The following is a 26334-nucleotide window of genomic DNA, read 5'->3' as shown; positions in this document are numbered from 1 at the left end:
AGAAAATACCTTCCCTGAACTGGTACAAGCTCAGCTTCAAACGATATCCTAGGAAAGAAATTAAAGACTTCTTAATTAGTGCAGCAATTAAGCTTTCTTGGTAGCATTTTAATCAGCACAGGCCCTATCAAAGGACAAACAGAACGATTTGCAGGTCTTTGAATTTTAAACAGTCTTATTGATTTCAGCACAATACATCTTCACAACACACAGGGAGAATTTTCTAATATCAGTTACAGTACTTTGAGTTTTGCTTATGCAAATTGGGTGCAGGTTGGAGAAGAGGAGCTGGAAGGAGAGGACCTGAAACTACCAGAGATGTAAAACAATAAACAAACAAGACAAAAGCTTTGAAAGCAAATGATGTGATGGAAAGAGTGGGAATTTGAAATCTGTGCTGTTCTTTATCTGCTGTTAAATACTGTTTGCCTTAATCATTGGTAATCTTTCTTGAAAAAAAAAAAGGAGAGAAAAGAAATTTAAAATTTTTCCAGGTTTTTCTTTCCCATAGATTTTAATTTGCATTATATATTTTTTCTAATCCTATTGTTTGATCAAAGAGGTGAGTAGTTTCTAAAAAAAAAAAAAAAATGTTTAGGGATGTGAGATGGAGGGGCAGGGGGAGGAAGCTCCCATTTAGGTGTGTGTAGGGGGAATGCCCCAAGCCCTGCTTTTGAAAGGAGCAAGTGCTGAAAGGGCAGGCTTCCCTGCAGAAAATTTGGAGTTTGCTTTGAAGCTAGGTGGGATAATGGTTTGGTCTGCTATCATTACTTCCTGTCCCTGGCTTCTGAATGTGGCAGGTATGGGATGAGTGACAGTTAAAGGAAATATGAAGAATGAGAATGCTAAGGGTCGATTTAAGACATTGAATTCCCCCCCCCTTTTTTTTTCATTTGTGGGTAGAATTTATGAAGAAGTTAGTTTAACATTTTTAAAACCACAGCAGAATTTATTAAAGTTCTGCATGCAATTCGAAAATAAAATTAGTTTCTTAGGGCTTAATATCTTCTCCCTCACCTCCACTCTTTAACATAGCAGGTTGACATTTTTTAAAAAAGGCAATATCGTCCAATACAGACATAAACATTTAAAGAAGTGTTCTGATGTATGTGATGTATATCCAGTCCTTATTTTTAACTGAAGTCAGATAAGAGGAGTGAAAATGAATATACATTATTTCTGGATATGTTAAAATACATTGGCTAACTAGGTAAAACAGCTGCATAAACTTTAGCTATCTCTGCAGAAGTTAATCTACTTTTTGGTAACAATCAATTTTCTGAGTTCTTCTGACCCAGGAAAGCTTCCTGATATAACTTCTATGCCCCCAAAAGTTTAGTATAAACTTAGACAAATTAGTCAATAGTGCCATATTTCTCTAAATACTTCCTGCAACTTTTGGCACTCAACTTCAAAAAGGTTAAAGGATGAAAATGATAAAAAGAAATGTGAGAATAATTTCAACATTACACTGTGATCCTGGTCCTAATAATTTATTTTTAAAATCTGTCAAATGCTAAAGCATTGTTTCTATCTTGTGGAGTTGATGAATATGTGCAGACAGGTTTAAAGCCCAATTATTTAAGAATCCTAGAGATACAAACAGAGAACAGACTTGACCTATGGTCAAAAATCCTTGAATAAATAGTACCTTCATGCAACAAGTTAGAAAGGGGAAGAAAAGGAGAGAGAAAGGCAAAGAGGAAGAGAGTGAGTCTCAACCGAGCTTCATGAGGTTTTTAAGCATAGCTATCCGTTCTGCGTTTACAAGTGAACTACTGAGCTTTGTTTGTGTTCTTTTCATTATTTACAAAACATATTTTTTACTGACAAACTGAGAAGGACCTTCCCAGAATACACTGTTACTTTTCAAATACAATATATACATCTAGGTATTGTTATTCACATATCACATTAGCAACTAGCCTTGGGTCTTAAAGGACTTGAGGACTGTTGGGGTCTGTGCAAGACAGGTGAATTAGTTATGGAGTTAGGGAAGAAAAAATTAGGATGTTCTTTTTTCCCCTCCCCACTTTCTAAACCTTCGAGGGTGCCTGATCTCTTCGAATTCTCCCAGTATAATAGACATTTCTGACCTGGCTTTGGGGCAAAAATGAAGTTATTCCGAATCATCCACATCATGGCAAGCATTTCTTTCTTTCCACAATTAGGAAATAAGGAATTGAATAGAGAGCACTCCATTATTCTTGAGCGATTTCAGTCTGACTTTTCCCCCACAACTTGAAAACTCTCCTGGCGTTTTCACCATCTTTAAACAAATAAATAATTGAATCGACAGAGAAAATAACCAGACGCATGAAACATACGCTCTGCTTCCATATGGATTTTCCTCAAAATAATTTCTTACTAATCATGAAGTGAGAGTATGTGTTTTCATTTATATCTCATTGCAAAAGCGAGCGGAGACACATCCTAAATCCTTGAAGGAGAGCTCGGAGCGCTCTGGCTCCCTTTAAGTTGGCAGGCGATTGGTTTGAAGGTTTTGGGAAAAAATTACCGGTCTTCGAGGACAAAGTGGAGTATTAAGACCTAGAATCTAGCGGTAGTAGAAGAGAAGATCTCCCTCCGCTTTTCCGATCGCCACTTGCGTGCCCCGGCTTTTCCTCTCCGTCCCTCCCTTAGTTTCTTTCCTTATCCTCCCCCTCCCCTCCTCCTTTTCTTGTTCACTCGCTTTCCCTGGGTCTCGCGCTCTCGGAGTCTCTGCTCCGAGTGTCTGGTTGGATAATTTGGGTTAATACTAGTGAGTGAGGTTTTTGCGGCTTCAAAGGGTATTTCAAGTTTCCGGAGCTCCTCCCCTCTGCACCGTGTGACAACAACAACTCGTCCAGCCGGCAGCCTGCACTTTTCAGCTCATTTTCTCTCTGTCATTCCCCTCTCAATCTTTGATCAATGTACTTGCCAGGGAGAACCCAAGTCCTTCAAACCTCCTCCTTTTCACCTTCATCCTTAACTTTGTGCTAGAGCGGGACCCACACAACAACAGCCGACCCTCCCCGCCCCCGCCCCCACCCCCCCACACCAGCCCCCGATCCCAGCCCCCGGAGAGGACTCGCATTTCGACTTGCGGGACACTTTTGTGCGTTTCTCTCCAGAGCGCCTCTCGCGCTCGCCCCTCCTGCGCTCGCTCTTTCTTACCCTCACCTCCTTTTTCTTCCCTTCTCTCCCCTTCGCCTCCTCGTCCTCTCCCAGAGTTGTTGTTGTTGTTGTCCCCTAGCTCCTTCTCCCCCCCTTTTTCCCCCTTGCCCTCCCCGGGGTGTGTGGCAACTTTTCCCCTCGCTTCTCCTCCTTCTGTTTCCCCTTATATGTGACCATGGCAGTGCCGGCGGCTTTGATCCCTCCGACCCAGCTGGTCCCCCCTCAACCCCCGATCTCCACGTCTGCTTCCTCCTCCGGCACCACCACCTCCACCTCCTCGGCGACCTCGTCTCCGGCTCCGTCCATCGGGCCCCCGGCGTCCTCAGGGCCAACTCTGTTCCGGCCGGAGCCCATCGCTTCGGCGGCGGCGGCGGCCACAGTCACCTCCACCGGTGGCGGCGGCGGCAGCGGAGGCGGAGGCGGCAGCGCGGGCAACGGAGGCGGCGGCGGCGGCGGTGGCGGCGGCGGCGGCGGCGGCGGTGGCGGCAGCAACTGCAACCCCAGCCTCGCGACCGCGAGCGGCGGCGGCGGTGGCATTAGCGCTGGCGGCGGCGGCGCCTCCAGCACCCCCATCAACGCGAGCACCGGCAGCAGCAGCAGCAGCAGCAGTAGTAGCAGCAGCAGCAGCAGCAGTAGCAGCAGCAGCAGCAGTAGCAGCAGCAGCTGCGGCCCCCTCCCCGGGAAACCCGTGTACTCGACCCCGTCCCCAGTGGAAAACACCCCCCAGAATAATGAGTGCAAAATGGTGGATCTGAGGGGGGCCAAAGTGGCTTCCTTCACAGTGGAGGGCTGCGAGCTGATCTGCCTGCCCCAGGCTTTCGACCTGTTCCTGAAGCACTTGGTGGGGGGCTTGCACACGGTCTACACCAAGCTGAAGCGGCTGGAGATCACGCCGGTGGTGTGCAATGTGGAACAGGTTCGCATCTTGAGGGGACTGGGCGCCATCCAGCCCGGAGTGAACCGCTGCAAACTCATCTCCAGGAAGGACTTCGAGACCCTCTACAATGACTGCACCAACGCAAGGTAAAGTGCGGGGGGCAGCCTCCGCCGCCCGAGGTCCCTTCCCACCCGCCTCCTCGCCCTTTCCTCGCTCCCTTCTCCGCGCCTCTCGCCCCGCGCGTCCGCGAGCCGCGCGCCCCAGCGAGCGCGGCCCTCTCGTCCCTTTCCTCGGGGCTCTGCGGCCGCTCCCGACCCTCAGAGAAGTTGGCACCTCACCCTGCCCAGATCTCGCTCTTCCGGCCGGGTCCGCCCCTTGCTCTCCAGGGCGCCGGGGCTCGAGTGCTGTGGCACGCGGAAACCCCAAGCTTCGGGGCCGAGGGAGCGGGAAGGAGGAGGATGATGCCTTTCCAGGGGCCACCGCGCCCTTCCTGGGCCACGCTGGCGTCTGGGGACACTTCTCCGCGCGGCTGCCCATGTACGCTCCCTGGGACCAGGGTTTCACCGAGGGGCACCCGCGGGGCTGCTCCGAGGTTCCAGGCGGCGTCCCGGGGGCGGAGGGAGGTCGTGACCCTTCTCGGTAGGGTTCGGGGAGCGGGAAGATGCCCTCCCGATGGGGGCCCCGCGAGGTAGCTTAGGGAATGGGTTGCTTGGAGGTCGGGAGGGGGACGGCCCCAGAGGCTGGGAAGCCGGGGCTATCCCAAGGGACCCGCTCGGAGTTCAGCCTCAAAGCCCCAAGGGCCAGCCCGCGGAGGGGAGGGGTCTGTGTGTGCGCGCATTTGTGCGTGTGTCCGCGTGTGAGTCTGTGCGTGTGCAAAGAAGATAAGGGGATACGTTTGCCCCGGGGCAGACGCGAGGGGACTCGCAGGGTTCCCTCTATAGGGGGAGGTGAGCGGGTGACTGAGCCTCTTGGAAGCTGAACTGGAGAGATGGGAAAGGAAGACCACATCTCGCTCTCTAGCTCTCTCTCCAAACTGTTCTTTCTTGTCTTTTTCTTTTCTTCTTCTTTTTCTTTTTTTAAGGTTAGTAGCTCACGCAATGAGCAGGTGCAGGTTTGCACCGGAATGTTCTGTGGACCTGAACACCCGGTGCCGTGGCTTCCGTAGCCCGGCAAAGCGCGCGAACCTTGGAGGCCGCGGAACCCGGAGCCCGGCCAGACCAGTTTTATGCTAATGAACGCTCACTGGGGGAGGATCTACCGAGAGGGGGCGGGAGTGGGGTAACTTTTCAGTTTCGGGGTAGAAGTGATCATTCCACTGGCGCTGATGGTTCCGTTTTGTCCCCACTGTTGGCCTCAGAGGGAAAAGTTCAGAGATGCCGGGTAAAAGCGAGTAGGGAAAGTTGGAGACTAGAAGTGAGCGCGTGGGAACTGCGCGCAAAATTTGTGCGGAGACCTCTGTACCCTCCTAATAGGTTTAAAGATCAGGAGAAGGACCAGAGTTTTACTCCTTTTGTATGTGTGCCCCTAGTAGAGCTAGGGAAACTGAGGCGGGAAGGATAAGAGGGATGGGACTAGACCGGAAGGAAACCGGGATGCAAAACCCCCAGCTGTTTCTACCTCGGAAGAGGGCTTCTGGCTGCTGTGCCCCTGGGGAGGCTGTAGGCAGAGAAAGACTTGAACTCCTCCTACTCAGCAAATGCCTGAGGTATCCTGACGTAGCCAGAAACTTTTTTTCCGTGTTTATTTGTCATTCTTTGCATGGGGACATGCGTGGGTGTGTGTCTGGGTTTTGAACCTTCGTTTCTACTATTTTGGGGTGAACGCTGAGAGCGCGCGCGAGTGTGTACGCGCGCGCGTGCCCAAGAGGATGGACAGGTGGCAGTAAAGATTGAGGGGGAATCTTGATGACTAAACGTCATTTACGGAGATAATTGGACTCCTTGGATGTACGGAAGACAAAAATTTACTATTAAAATTGCTTGAACCAGGGCAGAAGATTGTTACGAAGTTGTTATAAAGAATGCTAGTTGAAATCTGAAGCCAGTTCAGATATGATTGTGATAAAATTGCCTGCCGAGTCAGTAAATTCGTGAAGCGCTGTTTTTCTTTTTAGTAATCAAACCGCTCTGCTCTTGAGTCTTCTTTGTGTGTTTCTTACTGCACACACTGCACTAGATAATTAATGGCCATTTCACATGAAACACAAAAAACTGCTAGAGAAAACTTCCTTCAAAGACCGCAACGTTATTATCTGTGTAAACCAGGTAGTATTACACCTCAAAATCATTCCCTTGATATTTTGTTTTGTTTTTCTGAAATTTCTGCTTAGATTTTGGAATCGAAGTCCTCGACATATGGTTGGAGAATTATTCTTAAAGTTATTAAGCAAAGAATTTTAAAATATTTCTTTCCCCGAGGTTTACCAAAGCTCTGGAGTTTAAACTTTCAGAGCCAAGATAAGTTAAATCCAGTAAAACTGTTTATCCCTTCAAACATATCTCATCAGTACTCATTATATTTCACTCACCTCATCTTTACAATTAAATGTGTTATTCTAAAACTCCATTTCAGGTTAAAGTTTAAATGTGGTAAGTTTGTTGATTTGCTATTGCATTTTGATCTTTTGTCAACTACAAGACTTTTGCAAACCTAAATAAATGCAAATGCTAGAGAAGATATGTACTTACAGATGTCTACCTAGGTTTCTCTCATTCTGCCACTGACTAAGAGAAAACTTACTGAACTCTCCGCTCACAAAAATATACTGTTTGCATTGAGATGCACTGGCTTTTTTTTTTTTTTTTTTTTAGTGATAATTACAAGTGTCATTGTTATTTCTTAACACTGGAAGCAATAATTAAAATATTTTCATTTTGAATTTACAAAACTAAAATTACTCTTTCATTCAAGCACAATTTATTTCTTTCCTATTAAAATCTTTCTTCATCTATATATATTGATTTCTTTCATTCTGGTTCCTTTCTCCTCTGGCTACTTAAGAGACTATCTCAAGGAATAATTTATTCAGAAGATAAGAGAAACAGTGCAAAAAGGCAAACTATACAAAATAATATGTATGCAGTGTGCAAGAAATATCAAATCTTAGCATTCTCAGCTTTTTATAGAACATGTATCTAATTACATCTCTTAATAGCATTTAGATACCAGGGAATCTGAGGAGCAAAAATGATGTTGAAGAAAAAAAGGGTTCATAAACTTGCTCAAAGTGGCTCAGTAACTTGGTAACAAACCTTAGAGTGGATTTAATTTGCTTGGGGCTATTGCATCTGTGTGCTATCTATGAAAACTAGAATAAATGTTGAAGCCATCTGTCATTACCACAAGGAGATGAAATAGAGACTGTCACCTCCTTGAGAGTAAAGCTAAATAAAATAAGGGTCTCACAACATGAAAGAAAATGTAGGGAAATATATTTAAAAGTTGTCAAAGGACAAAGTCTGACCTTGATCAGCTTCCTCCAATTATTATTTTTAAACTAAACATCAGTTGCATGAACTTGGCTGTTGCAACAGAGGTCACTTAATTAACTGGTAACCATTAAACAACAACAAAAAAAGAAAAGTAATTATGTACATGGTCAAGTCTCTGTTTGTGTGAGTCAGTTGCTTGTTTGTAGATTTGTGTTAGAATTCAATTTTCTGTGAATTTAGGTAACAAAAAGTGACTCTGTTCTGTTTTGTTATCTAAGGTGATTTTTTTTTTTTTTTTTTGGTGTGTGTGGGGGGGTGGGCATTGCCAGAAGATGATTTTGCCCCGGGATAATCCAAACCAGATTGTGATTTGGGTTCTATGTAGCCCTAGATTTGTGGAGTTCTTCTAAACTTGAATAAATTCCAGATAATTTTATCAGAAGTTTTTTTTATACATATATTTGCAAATAGTATTCTTTGGCTTTAAAATCAGTAACATCTTTGGACAGAAAATTGAGAGACTTTACCCATCTTTTTTGTTTAGTTTTGATATGCGAATGCAATTTTAGTATAAGAAATATAAACTATTTTCCAATTCTTGGCTCAGTTTTTTGTCAGAAGTTTTAATAAAGATGGAAAACTGGACCAGTCTATATTTATTTAACATTTCCTCCATTGCATGCTATTCAGTGACACGGACTTATGCGCTTCAGCATCGATGTACAAAGTTTCAACACAATACAGACTCACTTCTAACAGATAATTACAAACTTGGCACAGAGAAATTCAGAAATTACTTCAAATGAAGAGAGACTATGCTTTTGAAGTTTTTGTATTACAGTCAATTAATGGCTCCTATAAAGCCCAGTGTCTCGTTTTATAACATATCAAAAAGAATATGGCATAATTAGAAGAGTAAGACTTAAAAGGTGAAAGTCTGTTTGGTTCTATCACTTATTTCTGCATACTTTTTAAATGTTAGTAAATTGCAGTTTAATAACTAATACATGCACACAATCTAAGAATATTCTAACCTGGGATTTACCTTGTTTAATCAAATTATGTTGCAAAATACAAGTTCTTGAGTTATTTGGATAATGTCTTTCAAAGCTGTTTTTTTCTTGAAGTTAGTTTTCAGTGATACAATCATTATTTTAAAAGTGTACATGGCTATGAAGATGAGAATGGTTTACTTTCTGAAATCCACAGATGACTAGTTAATGCCCTCAGACGCTTAATTTGTTTTGCGCATATAATACTTTATTTTGTGATCCTTCAAATATTATCAAAAGTACAAGAAAGGCCTGTTTTGTTTTGTTTTTTTTTGTCAGAATTTCCTTACATAATTTTTTTGTGTTTGCCTTTAACACAGAATTTTTGAACTTCATTTTATTAGTCTAAATCTGCTGCTGTTTTTTGTTTAATCTATTGCAGTTTGTGGAAGTTGCATATAAATTATTGAGACCAATATTAGGCACTTTTTTTTTTTTTTTTGCCTCACTCCCTCCCCAACCTCCTGAGATGTAACACCCAATATTGATTAAAGTCTTGGCTGCATTTGAGCATAAATCACTCTTCTCTTTGGTGATTTACCATGTGTGATTCACCAGCATAGGAAAACATAATATGCTTTATTGTTTCTCATTTGATGTTTTGTTTTTGGAATGTAAGTAGCATTTGTAAATTAGCTTAATGTGCAACCAAGTAGTTGTTATTTTAGAAACAATTTGTGCTTTGACTGTCAATTAGTATTATTTTATCTTTCCAAGTTATTTTGCTAAATTGTTTCATACAATTGCCTTTGTTAATCAAGTAAAATAATCATTTAAATTGCATTGTATTAGCAACACAGAGCACATGTATTACAAAATATAAGAAGAAATGAAACTCTTACAGGTTGTAAACTGTATCCCTTTGAATCTTTGTCTGAAGAAATTGCTTTGAAATATGCTTTCTGAATAGGTACAAGTGCGTCTTGTAGATTTCACTAAACATTTTGGCTTTAAGGTTCTCATTACTCAGTTCTAAAGTTCGACTTTGCCTGAATTTAATCTTTCAAGGTTTTCATTTGCAGATTGTTCACCAGGAAAAAAAAAAAAGTCAGATCAAGTTATATACTTTTAAAGTGACAGAAAGTGTGAAAAAATTGATATTAACTATTTGGATATTTTAATATGTAATTAATATAAAGTTTTATTATTTTATGTTTGAATTGTTATAGGAATGGAATGACCTTGGCATGTGCCAGCATGTGCCATTCTCTTAAGTGTTGAGTTCCTGCGCTGTGATTGGTCTGTCGTGTGTGTGTGTGTGTGTGTGTGTGTGTGTGTATGTAGTATAAATGCTGCAGCTAGAAATTCTAGCTAACAATACATTAAAAACACATTTATATTTATACTTTCAGGCTTAAAAACTGTCTTAAGGAGCCTCTTTTCCATTATCTTTGTTATGTCCAGTATTTTATTTTTAATGAATAAAACCCTGAATTAAAATCTCACCAAATAGGCTTAGATAAGTGGAATATCAAAGATTCTGATCTGTGCAGACACATATACTTGGGCATAGCAGAATCTCTGTGAGCCCACACTGTCCTCAAATTCCTTCGCTTTCCTTCTCAATTTGTTAGAAGTATTTCCAATCAAAAGTAGTAGTTGTTGTTGTTGCTAAGGTACCTTTCCATTAACTTTTAATTACTGATATTTGCTTTTTAGAATATTTCACAGTATAGCAATGACTTAATTAGCATTTTTAGGTTAGCTTACCACATTCTTTCTTTGGCATACAAGAACACCCAGGATAGTATATTTATATTTGGTAGCATAATGAGTTATTATATTCAATCTAGTAATTAGTTGTTAGATTAAGTGATGGATCATTTTATTTTGATGCACCTATTTCCTTTGGGAAAGTTTCTGAGAATCTTTTAAGAGTGTGTTTATTACAGATACCAGTCCAATTTAAATGTATGTATTAATTTTAATTATTATACACATATAATCATATGTAGGGAGTGATCCAAATTATTATCTGATCTAAAATCAGAGACCTTGAGTCAGGTGCATTTTAAATTTTCTGTGTATTCTGACTTGGATTTACTTTACAAGAGGATTCTCATTTACTTATTGAAGAAAAATTTTCAGGTAGATTTTTCTAAACTGGGTTTTGAAATGTCCAATGACTGAATTTTGTTAAAATTCTATCACTTATTTCTGCATACTTTTTAAATGTTAGTAAATTGCACTTTAATTGTGGCCCTGTTGCTTTCTGATTCACATTAGCTTGGAATTGATCCAGGATATCAAGCTGGGATTCTTTTGCACATTTAAATATATGTGACTTTAGTGAAAGTTGTCAAGGACAACTTACTAAACTGGAAAACCCACTATGTAATTATTTAATTGATTTTACATTTTTGTGCCTATAAAATATCAAAATGTCTAAAACTGCACAGCACAGCAACACACTGAATAGCCAGTGGCTTTAGAAAAAGTTTTAGAGAGTAATAATTTTAAAAATATAGTTTAACTAAAGCATCTAAAACATTTTATTATCCAAGATGAATACAATACATGGAATATGTTGCATGTTTCTTGCAGGAAATAAATTTTTTAAAATTTTGATTTGAAGAATAAAATTACTTAATTATATGTATATTTATAGTGGTCTTTCAATGGATTTTTGAAGGCAGTGTATATGTTTGACAAAAGAATGGATTTTTTTTTGAGGATTATTTTCTCAAAGCAAATATTGAAATGGGAAACAAAATAGATTGGTTACTTTTTAGTTAGTAACAATGAAGAATTGAAGAATGTTTCCTTTTCACTGGAACAAATGTATAGAGAGGTAAATTAAGTATTTAGAAGTCACAGTGTAACTTATCTTTGAATTTATATAGAATATCAAATGTTTCTAAATAATTAGATTACCCTTTTGGGGTCACAACAGGAAAAAAACATACTTTTCTTCAAGGATAAGTAAAATATATAAGGAAAGAAAGAATACTATTCAAAGGGGATTAATTTATGGAAGCACATATAAGCATTTGCCGTAAATACTTGTTTATTCTATGTAAGGGATATGGTCATTTCTTAAGTAAAGGTAATGAAAATAAATCTCTAGAATATGTAAATCAAGAAATATTTCATTGCATTCACATATCAAGCAGACAAAGTTTTTTGTTAAAATTTTTAACTAATTGTATTCTAAAATTATATTAATAGCAATGACGGGTGGGATGTATTATTCATAGTCTTATAGCTTAAAAATATTTTGTTTATGTATGAACAAATCCCTGAATGTGTAACTAATCTTTGAATCATCACAGCTCTGCTAAAATATATTGATGGGTTCAACAGTATTAATTCCTATTTTACATTTAAAGTATCTGATTTTTTTTAGCTTAATTCTTCAAAATGATATTTATGTCTTGACTTAGGCAGTTTGTAACCTAATAGTGTCTCTGGATTTTAAATGAATAACTTGGAGCACTTTTAACTGTGATATGAGCAGTGCTTTTTATACTAAGATGGATGTTCTCATGTATGCAACAAGTGTAAAATTTTTATCTGTGTAAAATGTATGACTGGTAATATCACAATGAAAAGTACTCCAGGTTAAGCTAAAAAACACTGTTAAACGTGATTAAACCCTTATCTTAATTTTCCTAGATGTGTATTTTCGTGATGACTAAGATATACTTTTAATTCTTTACGAAAAAATATTTATATCTGATAACTATTTTAGCATATGAAATAAACATCAAACTATTAAGTACTAGAATCTGTACTTTACTGAATATCATTTAAAGTGCTTGATGTCACTGCACCATTTCTTTTATTGGTTTATTTCATTGCTGCTTGCACTTTAGAGCAAGCGTATCACTTAAAATCAGTGGATAAATGATAGGAAAACAATTTCATAACCTAAGCAAAAAAGATTGCTCCTCTAAAAGCTTTGCCATCAATGAGATGAGTTAGGAATGAGGTCAATGGGTTAATCTTCAGGTCTACATAAGGAGATGCGTATTACCACTTCTTGCAGTGGACTATAATTGTCTTTGAAAACACCTGGTAGAGGTCCAGTTAAACTGAAATCAATTACTTTCTCAATCATTCCATGGCATTTGGCAAGTCATTACGTCATTGGGAAAAGTGCAAGCCTGCATGCACTTTTTTTTTTTTTTTTTGCAGACTAGAAAGAAGCGTATAAAACTGTGATTATTTAGAAGATTCTGCCTCATCTAAACCTTGATAAATTAAAACCAAAAAAAAAAAAAAACCAAAAAAAAAAAACCAACCAAACAAAACAACAACAACAAAAAACACTTGGGCGTAACTGTAAACTGCCATTTGGTAAGAAGTTCATCTTTGCATTTAGTAATCTAAGTAAAAATAATTCATATTCCCCTTTGCGTCATCTGTATGCATATACAGTGACAAGTTGGTTCCGAAAATGGTTCCAAAATATTTTATGACTTGTGAGCTCTGACACCTTTACCCCAACCTTCTAAGAACCCTCTGACAAGTACATATTATAATCAAAGATGAATATGTGTCTGCTGTTCACTGATTTTTTTTCTTCACACCATTGACAGTACATGCAGATTTGAACTTGTAGCCAGGAACAGTGCTTCCTCCATGCTTCAAATTTCCAAAAGACCTCCAGGGATAGAAACTTGACCTGCCTTTATGAAACCATAGAATTACATTTATACAAGTTATCCCATGGGAAAAGAATGAACTGATCCCAATTCAAACCTTAATATTGGAGCCTTCTGGGTCAAATTTGATTTTTCTTTCTGTTAACATCTGTTTAGCTCCCAAAGTTAGTAACTACATATTCTTAGGAAATTTACAAAATATTATTCACGAATGATATTTCACAGTTAAGCCAAAGTACTATCAAAATTTTGCAGTGTTCAAGTTTTCAAATGGGACCAAGATGTTACTTTTCAAAACAAAGTATCTTTTAAATATACATACTAGACATAAAAAGTTTAAGCATAAATTTTTCTCATTTGACATGGAAACATTTATTTTGTACTTCTGTATTAAATTCTCTTCACAGGAGAGTAAACTTCTGAGGAAGAAACTTTTTTTTAGGGAGTTGTTTCCTGTGATAACATTCAGAATATGGCTTTTTATATAAATATATTCATTTTTTCTTAGACTAACATTTTAAAAAGTTATACTTCTTATTTTACGTTTAGTTGGACCACACAAGTTTCCAGAAGGCTGCTTTTTTCCACTAATAGTAACAAATAAAGTCTATTATTGATAAATTGGATATGTAAAAGCCATTTTAATTTTAGTTATGTAGATTGGACCTAAATTGGAAAACAAATTAATCATAAGTAAAAAATAAAGAGGAATTTAGGGATGTAAGAGTTTGCTTAATTTCTATAACATCAAAATGCTGTGTCTTACACACACACACACACACACACAAATGGATATCCAATATAAAATGGTAATCTCCCTACATCAATATTAAATGCCAACCATTAGATTATAGAACCTACTTCTTCATATAGAATGACTTGCTCTCAATCTTATATATACAGAAACATTTTATAAAGGGTCAAGCAACACACACACACACACACACACACACATATTCCCCACTCAAATACATGCACTGACAAGTATGATGGTTAAATAACTCTATTATTGGATTTTGGAATTGAGGTTAGCAAGTTCCTTCTCCAGGAGAAAATAAAGAACTTCAAAGACCTTTCACCTTCTTTTCCACTTAACATTAATAAAATCATTTGGATAATTTATTATTTCCTGGAAGAAAGAAACATAAAAATTCCTAATAAGAATGGTTATAACAAATCAATTCTTGGGCTATAGGGGCAAAACACTGAGATTTCCAATGAGAGGGTACCACTTTTCTTCCTCTCATAAGTCATGATCATCAAGGAGAAAACATTTAGGGTTTTAAACATGTTGTTTATTCTTTTTTATTGCCTGTTCTGTGGCAAGAAAATTTAACTTTCACTGTAAGCTAACATTTTTCTGCCTTGCTTGGATATAAAGCTGAAAATTAAACCAATCCTTTGGTTGTTTTCTAAGATCACTCTAGTGTCATATTTATAAAATAGCAATGTTTGATTAAATATTTCATTTAATTTAAAAGTTTGACCCAACTATTTTCATGGTGATTTCACATGGCTGTTGCTCTCTACATTCTCTGACTGTGATGGAAGGAAAGAAAGGAAGTGGGTCACATGACTCAACCTCACCCTGCTTTTTTTTTTTTTAGCCATATCTGTGGTATGTGGAAGTTGCCAGGCCAGGAATCTAATCTGTGCTACAGCAGCAACTGGAGCCACAGCAGTGACAACAGCAGAACCTTAACCTGCTGAGCCACCAGGGAACTCCAACCTCATCCTGTTCTTAAAAGGAATCTAGTTTAGGAAAGACAAACTGTTTTGACTTTTGCCAGAAATATGATAATATGAAGCTTCTATTACCTTTTTGGTCTTCCAGTAGCACTTTGTAACTCCATTCCCAATGAAGATTAATAGTACACCAGATAAACTAAAAATAAAATAAAATAAAATCACTTAAAAAAACCCTTGCTATAAAATGCATGAAAGGAGGGGGAACTTTTATATTTTAGGTAATTATCTATAAGCAGAGTGATCCTTGATATCCTACAGAATTCTATATCGTACTTAATACTGGAAGCCTTTTGGCACCAAACTCAATTTCATCATCTTAAATATCTTTATCATCTAAATTGTCCTCATAATAAATCTTCTTTATTTTGGTAGACATTCTGGTGAAATTTTCATGAAACATAAACCCATATTTACCTATCAACTTCTATCCCAAAACAAAACAGACTGGGCTTTTTGAGCTGTTGATATTTAGATTAGATTCCCCCAGTTCAACAGTGTGAAAATAGAATTTATTTTTATTATTTCCTTCTAAGTTTAGCAAACGAAATAAAAGTGGTATATTCGATCTGAAGTAAACTTTTTTTGCTCTTTTGGAGAGTGGGTTACATAAGGGCCCATGACAGGGATGCTGTTTGTTTTTCACAAAAGTTGTTTGTGATTTCAGGTACTCTTGGGAAATCTCTTGATCAGATTCACATCTGTTCCTGTCAAAGTGGGTGCTAAGATACCGGTCACCCAGCAACCATGTCCAAGAGGGAATTGGGCCGATAATAACTTCAAAAAGGAATGACAGATGCTAGATTAGGATGAAAGACAAAACGCATGAAAAATGAGCTTGTTAGAATCAAAAATTTGTTCAAGCACCTTTATGCAAATTAAATGAATATTGAATATTTGCATGCAGTAATTTCTACTTTTTCGTTTGATTCAAAAGAATACCACATTTAAAACTTACAAATGTGGCTTTTTTCTTTTGTACTAATCAACATAAAAAGCTGAATCTCCCTTTAAAAAGAATCAGATTAGCCACCTGGGTTCTTGTATCTCTACTAAATTTGTGACAATGTTTTTCTTATAACAGTGGTACTCTTTGGGACAACTTGGTTTATCGACTTTTTTCATAATAAACAGTCTCCTATGAATTAAGGTTATTTTAGATAAATATAAATCCATTTATTGAGAAAGCATTTCAAAAGTAACCTTATCCTATTGTCCTTGAAATTGGTTAATGTACATTAATAAAAGATCACTCAAGATGAGTTCACACCAAAAGCACAGGCTTCTCACTGACTGCTTAAATAACAATGCATTAAAGTAAAGCAGGGTGGTATTCCTGAAATGAAAAGTAGAAAGATCTCTTCAAAATTTAAGATGCTTTTTGATGTATTCCTAGTTTTTCTATTGAATTGTTCACATACTAATCAGAATTTAGAAGAGCCTGATAAAATGTAGTGATTGAGAGAGGTTTCTGAGTCTTGGTTTAGCAATGTCTAATGTGGTCACGTAGAGAAATTGATTTTCTTCAGAAATTAATTAATTTTTCATATCGCCCTAAGCTGCAGTTAAAAAGAGTGCATACTTGTCTGTTTTTTCCAGAAATATTGCCTAATCATATTAATACCATTGCCCCAAGGATGAAAAGATAATTGTACAAATGCATTTGGAAATATGTATCACTGAGTATTTATGATTAAATTATGCAAATGACCCAGCTCTCATCCTTTCCAGACCCAGATTGTCTAATTAGGATTGATATGCTGAATAGATGTTCCAGAATTTGAATACAAGCATGTCCAAGGAGCAGAAAATTGGAAATGACAAGGCTGAAATCCAAAGAAAAGTGTCTTTCGTTTCTATACTTTGTTAATGTGCTGTTAGCAGTTGAGGGTTTTTTTTCCCTCCCTTTGGCTATTTTGTGACTCATATGTCCATATTAGAAGCAAGTATGCAAAATGAATTGAACTTTAGCAAATAGCATTTCATTTCTATTTGGTGCTTGTTTAAAGAGAATAATCCCCTGATGATTCAAAGAGAACATGACTATTAAGTTGCTTCAAACAATGTGAACTTAACCTTCATGGAGTGACTTTTTAAAAACTTACTTTGTGTTGGTATCAAACCCTTATTTCAAAGCTAGCTCTCCAAATTTCATAGCATACCAAGGCAGCATTTTCTAAGGATACATTTTTCTTGACTCAGTAATTATTTATTCATTTACTTAAATACCTATCTCCTTATATTTGGAGAAAACTGTTCCAGGGACAGTTCTGATTAGGGGGAAAAAAGCAGCGTTTTAAATGTAACAATGTTTGAATTTGAGATCCTCAGCAGGCTTTCTCCCTCATTGATTACACTCATTCATCTTAGATGGAGGGGTGGTGGTGAGGAGTGAGGAAGGGTCTGAACTGTCAGGACTCCAGCCTTTGTTAAGCAGCGGGTAGTCACTGCCTCTGAACTCGCCTGGCTCCTGCTTTCCATCTGCAGGATGATGGATTGCTATGTTTAATACATTTCAGCTTTTGTCTGTCATAGTGTGGACAGACAGTACTATCAGTGATTTCAACAGTGATTAGGGAACTGTTTCAAACCACTCCTATTGGCCAGACAGCTTCCAGGAACGTCGGATGAAACATACTCAGTGGTACTCTCGCCATGTAAACGTGGAGTTTAACTAGGCGGAGATTGTGCATTCACTGTTTAAACCAATGCAGAAGCCCACTGAGAATTTTCCTAGACTACATATCCATTTTAGAACAAAATTGCACGAGACAATATTGTAAGAACATTTGGGATCTCAAACCAAAATATTTATCCCAAGGGCCCCAAGTTAGGATAAATTTGAATTCTTTAAAAATAGTAATGGCATATGTTTAATGGCAGAACTGTATTCTGTAGACTGTGATGTAGGTTGTTGCTAAACTCATCAATATTGAGATGTTTAGCTAAACTGGGAGGTTAGATAATGTGAGGACTAGGTTAAAACAATAAGACATGACATGGCATGTGCTATTCTGGGATTTGCTGAGCTGTGGGTGCTTTGTGGTTCACAAGTCCAAAGAGTGAATGATTTCAACAACCAGAAAGCCACTATGTACAGCTGGATATTTTCCCTGGAGTGTCTTATTCTATTTATAAAGCTGGTGCTAAGAAAATACAATTAACTAATGTGAAATAAAGTATTCTTTTAATCCCTTGATATCTTAGGCGAAATGTTATGGGAAAAATCAGACTTTTATATCTAAATAAATTAAATTTTACTAGTACTATTACAATGGACCAAATGTAAATTACAAGGTAAATTTAAAAGTGTATTATGAACAAGAAGTTTTATCTCTCTTGATATACGGGTCATTATCAAAATACTTAGTTCAGCCAAAGTTTTGGAACAAAAATCTAAATCTGGAGAAGCTGCATGCTTTCAACTAATCTCTAATAATAGGGAAGATTAAAGAAAATGTTGATAGCCCCAAATATTCAATGAAAATAAGAACTCTAGGTCCCTGATTAAATATTCTCTTACTGATAGGGTTCTTATGTTGCAAAAATTTCATCTGAGATCCTTTCAGTAAATGTTTCTGGTTTTTGAATGTGTGGTTACAAATGTAAAAACACACAAATTCACAGTTAAATAGCATACCCTGTTTCTTTTCATCCAGTTCAGCAGCTAAACCTGTTGGCACTTTTGACATTGCTGGTTTAGTAATAAGGACAGGTGGCAATGTACCGTCTGTGAGAGTTATACAAACATTCATATGTTTTGCAGTTTTTCTTGATCTTTATTTTATTTTAAGGCTTGTCTTATTGCAACAATGTTCAGCATAAAAATTGTGCATTCATTCGGCATCTTCTAAAGGAGTCATTTGTCAGAGTAAATCAAAGGTATAGCTCATAGTAGACTTTTATGCAGAAATTACATAACTGGGTTTAAGTAAATCTGGTGTTTTAGTCAAAGCTATTTACAGTTTATGTAGCACATTGCAAAATAAAATACTACCCCTCAACATTGTTGTGCTGGCTAATCATTCTAACGTATTTTTGCTAAACGTCTTTAGTTGTAGAATATTGCATACTCACTTTATTGCCTCTATGGTGTGGGGGTGGGGGATAGGCAGGGAAGTGGCAGAACATTTATTCTTTTAGAGAAGGATAAAGGTATGCGGGGGCAGCTATTATCAGGTCACATCCCCAGAAATCCCTGCAACATGCAGAATTTCTACCAAGTCAAATGGAAATGTATGGATGAGGCAGCCAGAGTTAAGGTTCTGAGCTGTGAGCTCTGGGCAGTGGATTGAATGGAAAGAAGAGGCAATGCTGAGTTGATACCCAGGTCTCAAGCAGAGCCGTCTTATGAAATGGTTGCACCTTAGCCTGCAATATTCCTTTTTAAAAAAGAGGTAATCCATAGTCAGTAGAAATTTAGGATAAAGAACCTGGCTGGGGAGACACCTTAAAGAGAGAAAGGTCTTTTATACCATATCAAATCTATAGACACTTTCCCTTCAAATATTATAGAAAAAGTGCTTGGCAAATTCAAGTGTGTATTTTGCTCATGGATGAACTTGCTTGGATTATTCAGAACTGGACCTCATGTAACATTGGAAGTATGTGTGTATGTGAGGGTGTGTGTGTGCTCACACAGATGTATCCACATGTATACCATAGATTGCCAACCCCTGTTATACACATTGCTGCTCTTATGTTTAGTTAAACACCATAATTTCAAAGTAATACAAGTCATTTGTCTTACTGTGGTTAAATAAAGAAAAAAAAAATGTGTGCTAGAAACTAAATGAATGAGTTTCTCATGAAGCTAAATGAACAAGTTTGCTGTCTGGAAATGTTTCCTCATGGAAGAAGGTTAGAACCTCCTCGAATCTATCCCATCCATCTCGAGCCACAGTAGGAGTGCCCTGGCTTATGCATCTGTGCCCAGCAGCTCTGGGCTTAGTGTCTGATTATTATTGGTTGGTAGATCCACAGTTTAGGGGTAGATCCGGAGTCAGGCCTGCAGGTTCAGCTTCTTATTTCTCAGTAACTTCCTATAATGACTCCACCTCTAATGAGGTGAATTACTACTGCATGAAAAAAGGAGAAAAAAAGGTTTTGGCCATTCTAGCTAATACATCACTTTGACTGCATGGGTGATCGGATCAATTGCGCATAAATCAGTGCCTTAAAGAGTCTTAAACTAAGATTCTACCAAAGACCAATCGATCCAGCGACTTGTGTAACGGCATGGTCTCTTGCCCATAGCAAACTTAACAGGCGCTCACAATATGGAAACTGTTAATACGCTGTCAAATATCGAAATGGATGTTTTCGGATCTCAAGGGCATGGCTGTGATGAGTAAAGCAGTTGTAATGGTGTTGAGTCAACTAATATCTTTTTGTCTTTTCTGGTTTACTTTTATGAGTTAGCAAAAAAATGTAACTTTCAAGACATATATGAAAACTGAGTTTTGAAATCCTTATCAAAAGTATAGTTTTGGGAACTTGTTTCCCACAAAAGTATCATTATGTTATTTCAAAATGAAATTATGACTATCCAAGAGAAGTATTTCATAATAGATGCAGATTTGAGAGTTGCTCATCCGTGGGCCACTTGGAGTCCTGAGAACAATCAGGAAACTCGATTTAAAGTTCAGATTATATCAGTTACTGACTGGGAGATGTTGGATTAGTCAGTTGGAATTTTCATATTATCAAATGTAAAATGGGGGTAATAAAGCCAAATTTTCTCCTTATTTGAGAAAAAGATTTGTGAGGCTAGGAAGGTGATAATAGTTGTTGAAAGTACTTCAGGAGTTCCTGTTGTGGCTTAGCGGTTATGAACCTGACTAGTATCCATGAGGATGCAGGTTCAATCCCTGGCCTTGCTCTTTGGGTTAAAGATCCAGCCTTGCCATGAGCTGCAGTTTAAGTTGCAGATGCTGCTCAGATCCAGCGTTGCTGTGGCTGTGCCATAGGCTGACCCCTAGCCTGAGGACCTCCATATGTGGTAGATGTGGCCCTCAAAAAAAAAAAAAAAAAAAAAAAGGAACAAAGAAAAGAAAAAAAAAAAAAGAAAGTGCTTCAGAAATGTTAAGGAGCTTTAGAAGAGTTGTTATCTGTTTAGAATTCCCACTACTTACAAAAAATAGAGATTCAGTCTACATATAACATTGTGCAAAGTTTAGGGTGTACAATTATATACTTCGAAGTTGCTAAGAGACTAGATCTTTAATGTTCTGATCTAGTTAGGTTTTAAAACTCCTTTTACCAGAAGAGTGCACAAAAGCATGAGGAAAAATCCATTTTGTTTCTTGCTATCACACTTTTTCCTCTTTCTAAGGAAATAACAGTGAAATCATAACAAAAAGAAGACTTTTGGCATTCTGAAAAATTACAAATTCTTTAAAAATACAATGTTTATTAGAGTTTATTGGCATTGAATTTCAAATATATTTTAAACAACAGGTTAGCATGGCAAAATCTTTGAAAAGCGGGAAAAGATGAAATATAACCATAGCATCTACAAAGGAAATAACAATTCTTTATGAAAGCAAGATAGTTTAAGAAGTTTTCATCAGATTTTTATTCTTTTTTTCTTCTTTGGCTGCACCCACGGCATATGGAAGTTCCTGGGCCAGGGATCAAATCTGAGCCAAAGTTGTGACCTACTGAGCTGAGGCAATTCTTGGTCCTTAAGCTGTTGCACCACAGCAGGGACACCTCTTCTTTTTCTTTCTGCTAAATCAAGTATTGTTGAGTCTTTGACTTCTTTTGAAGTTTCCTAGAATGTTCCCTTATAGTTAAGTCTAGGATTTTTTTTAACCAAGTACATAATTTATAATTATTCTCTACCAAGCATTCAGAATCCTCCAAATGATTATTTTCTCTAGTCTCCTGTTTTGAAAATAAATTTGGGATAGGCATTCAAGCATCTTAATATAAAATTTGGTGTCTGCCAAATATTTTGTGAACTCATCAATATAATATAATGTTCTCTATCTCAGAATACTATTGTTCTGCTTTTGTCTGTAGATTTATGACAATGTCTTGACATTTTTGTAAATTATGTAACACACATTGTTTCTCCCTTGTTATATTGTGAAATTTAGTAGGTTGTTGAAATTGGATCTGATTGATTTTCTACTTGGGACATTTGTCTACAAAAGTATCTCTTGTCTAAAATTTATTAGAGGAGGGAAATCCAAGTGGATTTCTTTTGCTGCATTTTTCCTTTGAATATCTAAAGTTTTGAAATATTTGTGATCTTTGGTTAACAGTTTTAAATGTAGTTATGGAGATACTTGCTGATAGGAGATGGTCTGGTTATTTCTCTTGTCTTTCTTTCTTTTTTTTTTTTTTGCTTTTTAGGGCCACACAGTGGCATATAGAAGTTCCTAGACTAGGGGTCGAATAAGAGCTATAGCTGCCGGCCTATGCCACAGCCACAGCAACATGGGATCCAAGCCGCGTCTGCAATCTATACCACAGCTCACAGCTGTATATACATTTACAGTTTAAAATATCACCATTAATAATAAGAATTGTAGCTATTATTATTAGTGATTGCTATTTGCTGGATATTATCTCTTTCATTTCTCCATAATAGCCTTAAGAGTTAGGTTCTACTTGCTTTTGAAGAAAGGGCACTAAGGATCAGAGAAGTTAATTAACTTGAACAAGATTACACAGCTAATACATGGCACGTACAGGAAATAGAACCCAAGGGATTTCATTCTAGAACTTTTATACTCTATTTCCTATTTCCCTATTGAAATCATACTTAACCAATGACTAATCTATTGTGTGTGTGTGTGTGTGTTTAGGGCCGCACCTGTGGCATATGCAGGTTCCCAGGCTAGGGGTCTAATCGGAGCTGTAGCCTCTGGCCTATACCAGAGCTACAGCAACGTCAGATCCGAGCCGCATCTGCAACCTACACCACAGCTCATGGCAATGCCAGATCCTTAACCCACTGATTGAGGCCAGCGATCGAACCCACAACCTCATGGTTACTAGTTGAATTCATTTCCGCTGTGCCATGACAGGAACTCCACAATGACTAATCTAGATTAAAGTTTGAAGATTATAAGTTATGTTGAAATAATAGTAATAATACAGTATTCTTAAAAATATTCAAGATGTATGTGTGTATTCTGTCTGCAGCAATTTAGTAGTTTTATGGGAAAACTCAAATACTGTTTATACATCTAAGATTTTTAGGAACTTTTTTTACATTAAAGATGAAGACTAAGCCAGTTGTAATTATTTTCATTATGAGAAATACATAGCGACATCAAGTTTTATATCCATTAGCATTGTAGATTAATTTTCATCATCTCTTTAACTACATGACAGAAGCTTATTGTATGTTTTTCCAAATAAAAAAGTATATTTTCTTTTTGTTTTTTGTTCATGCCTACAGCATGCAGAACTTCCCGGGCCAGTACCTGAAGCCCCACCACAGTAGCCACCTGAGCCACAGAAGCGACAATGCCAGATCCTTGACTGCTGAGGCATCAGGGATCTCCCAAAAGTATATTTTCCTACTCTCTTTTTATTCCTTAAATCTTGGTACATTGTCTTTTAGAAATTCTTAAGTTCATTATCATCAACAGGATATTTAAAACAAAACAAACCATATAGATAAGGCCAAATTTTGCTTGTAAGATAAAATGTGAAATAATTGCAATGTTAATTTATTAAACTAATTCACGACTTTAGATCACTTGTTATCTGTGGAGAGAAAATATATGAGTAACCATGTTGTAAAATAAGTTGTAATTCTAGTCCTTTTCTGATAGATATTAATTCACCTTCTATACCTGTTTTATGGTTCCTTCTGAACACTACTTTCAGAGTAAACCCCTCCTAGGAGTTCCCTGGTGACTCAGCGGATTAAGGACCTTGCATTGTCACTGCTGGTCAGGAACTTTCCATGCTTCCACCAAAGCCCACCCTGCGCCCCCCCGACTAAGCCAATGCTATTACAGAGAGGTTATAATTCCCAATAGATATAAATAGGTTATTTTTGAAAGCTTGAAAACCATTTGGGCATGTAATTGGGATTTAAAAACATTATTTGTATAGTAGATAAAGCCCACCCTAGGCAGATTTTGCAAAAGCATTCCCCAGTTTTAAACTAGGAAGCAGCCATGGACAGTTTGGGGTGATGCCTGTATTTCTCCTCATGCTCTTCTTTGGACTAAGCTTCCTCATCTCATCTCAATTACCCATCTGGATGCTTTCTTCCATCCAGGTAGCTTGCCATGCTTTTTGATGTCTTTAGATCTTTTTTTTTTTTAATTTCTTTTTCACAGCAGAAAAAGTACTTTGATATTTTGGCATCTTCATACTGCATATGAAGAACCTGTCATTTATCAGATTGGCGTGTTTCTGTGATGTGCAGGTTCCTTGTGGGGTAGGTGCGTCACTTTGCTCATTGACGTCTGTTCACTTTAATCTAGGGTGGGAAATAATGCTTTTTCACCAGGTAATTATCATATGGGATAAATGAAGGAATTCTTTTTCCAGGATCTCTACAGTTAAGATAAGGAGTTGACTGTGTTAAGAGCTAAGTATTTTGAGTTTTTCTGTTAATGTTTAGTATCCCTGCAAAATCTTGCATAAGTGATATAGTGCCTAAATCACGAATAAAAAAGTGTCATTTTTTACTCAGGAGAGAAGGTATAGAGTTTATATATAGTATTTAGCAATGACTCAACTTTTAAATGGTAGTTTTCTAAAATACATCAACTATATATTGAAAAAATGGCATGTGCCTTGATGTTTCTATAGTTTTGTGCCCATTCGTCAATGACCCTGCTAGTGGACTCTTTACATTGCTTTTCTATTACACCCTCCTCTATGACCTCGGTTGCCTGTCCAGGATGATTTGAACTCTTTTCCTTTTTTCTTTGCTTTTCTCTAGGGCTGCACCTGCAGCATATGGAAGTTCCCAGGCTAGGGGTTGAATCGGAGCTGCAGCTGCTGGCCTACAGGCACAGGCACAGCAACACCAGATCCGAGCCACATCTGCGACCTACACCACAGCTCACGGCAACACCGGATCGCTGACGCACAGAGCAAGTCCAGGGATCGGACCCACATCCTTATGGATAGTTGTCAGATTCATTTCCACTGTGCCACAATGGGAACTCCTACTTTGAACTCTACTCAGAACCTTGTCATTTCAAACTATTATGTCAAATGAAGTAAATTCATGGAAGTAAATTCATCCAGTAGTTCTGCTTTAAAATTATAACTCTAAGTATATGGAAATGGTTCAGCTTCAAGTTCTACTATTTCATACTCTTCAGACTCTCAAACTTTTGCTTCTCCCTTTGTAACTTTCAAGGCTAAGATGCAAGGCAAAGTCTTCTATGGAAAGGAAGAATGAGCTGAAGGAAACAGCACCATGTTCGCTTTTGCTAGAGACATCTGTTTTAAAGATCTGATTTTGTCCTTTTTGTCTTTGAAATTTGATTCTTTGCATTTATGACTTCCCAAGGGTGATGGTCACACTGCTTCACAGTGTGCTCATCTTTTTTTTTTTTTTTTTTGGTCTTTTTGCCATTTCTTGGGCTGCTCCTTCAGCATATGGAGGTTCCCAGGCTAGGGGTCGAATGAGAGCTGTAGCCGCCAGACTATGCCAGAGCCACAGCAACACGGGATCTGAGCCGCGTCTGAGATCCTTAACCCACTGAGCAAGGGCAGAGATCAAACCCGCAACCTCATGCTTCCTAGTCGGATTCGCTAACCATTGAGCCACGACGGGAACTCTGCTCATCTTAATGTTTGTCAGAAATACACGTACCAGGTTTAAAAAATAGGCAAAGCTGCCTATAATTTTCACAATAAATATCTTTCTAAGTGGTTTTAATATGCATGGTCCTTGTGGTTTTTTTGTTTGTTTGGCCCAACATACTTTCGCATCAAGGAGCACTTACTTCAGTTTGGTCTTGGTATATAGTATATTTGAACTGAAATTTTTCCTAACGTGTATGTGTGTGATAAACAAGAAAGGCTGCTTGCGGAAATTTGAGTTTTAGGATAGTGTTGCAAATTTGGAATTTAGAGTACACTTGTTTTTCAAAACTGAATAGAAACCTAGAAGCCTCGTGACTGTAATTTAAATCCCATTCAGGTAATATAGAGCAGTAGCAAAGGAAGCCATACACATTTTTCGAAGAGTAGTGGTTTCACTATTGGAATGACAGATGCACTTCTGGTCCACTCACTGTGAAATGGTATTGACAATTAAGATTCCCTTTAAATGAGCTATGTCTCACCCGAGTTCATTTCGTTGGCCAGTGTTCTAACAAGGCATGCAGAAGTCTTTGACAAGAAGAAGTAGACACCTTTTGACTGGAAAATCATTTTTTCAGTCTGAAACCTGCTGAGGAAATTAGAGGAGAAATATTTTAAAAGTTAGCTTTGAATACTAAGTGAGTTTTTAAGGGTCTCCTCTTTTG

The 26334-nt window shown here is 37.9% G+C and overlaps 1 protein-coding gene across 1 annotated transcript in view; it reads left to right on the top strand.

Annotated features, from left to right (window-relative positions):
- The first annotated feature begins 2904 nt into the window (after window positions 1-2904).
- Window positions 2905-26334, top strand: part of DACH1 (dachshund family transcription factor 1) — a 423135-nt gene continuing 399705 nt past the window's right edge. Inside the window, exon 1 of the mRNA XM_047756207.1 lies at window positions 2905-4179. Coding sequence (XP_047612163.1) covers window positions 3332-4179 — 848 coding nt within the window. The 5' untranslated portion in view covers window positions 2905-3331. The remainder of the gene's footprint in view (window positions 4180-26334) is intronic.

This window comes from Phacochoerus africanus, chromosome 13 (genome assembly GCF_016906955.1).
Source record: "Phacochoerus africanus isolate WHEZ1 chromosome 13, ROS_Pafr_v1, whole genome shotgun sequence".
NCBI classification, from domain to species: Eukaryota; Metazoa; Chordata; class Mammalia; order Artiodactyla; family Suidae; genus Phacochoerus; species Phacochoerus africanus.
The sequence above is the reverse complement of the archived record's forward strand: the minus strand, read 5'-3'. Positions and strand labels throughout refer to the sequence as shown.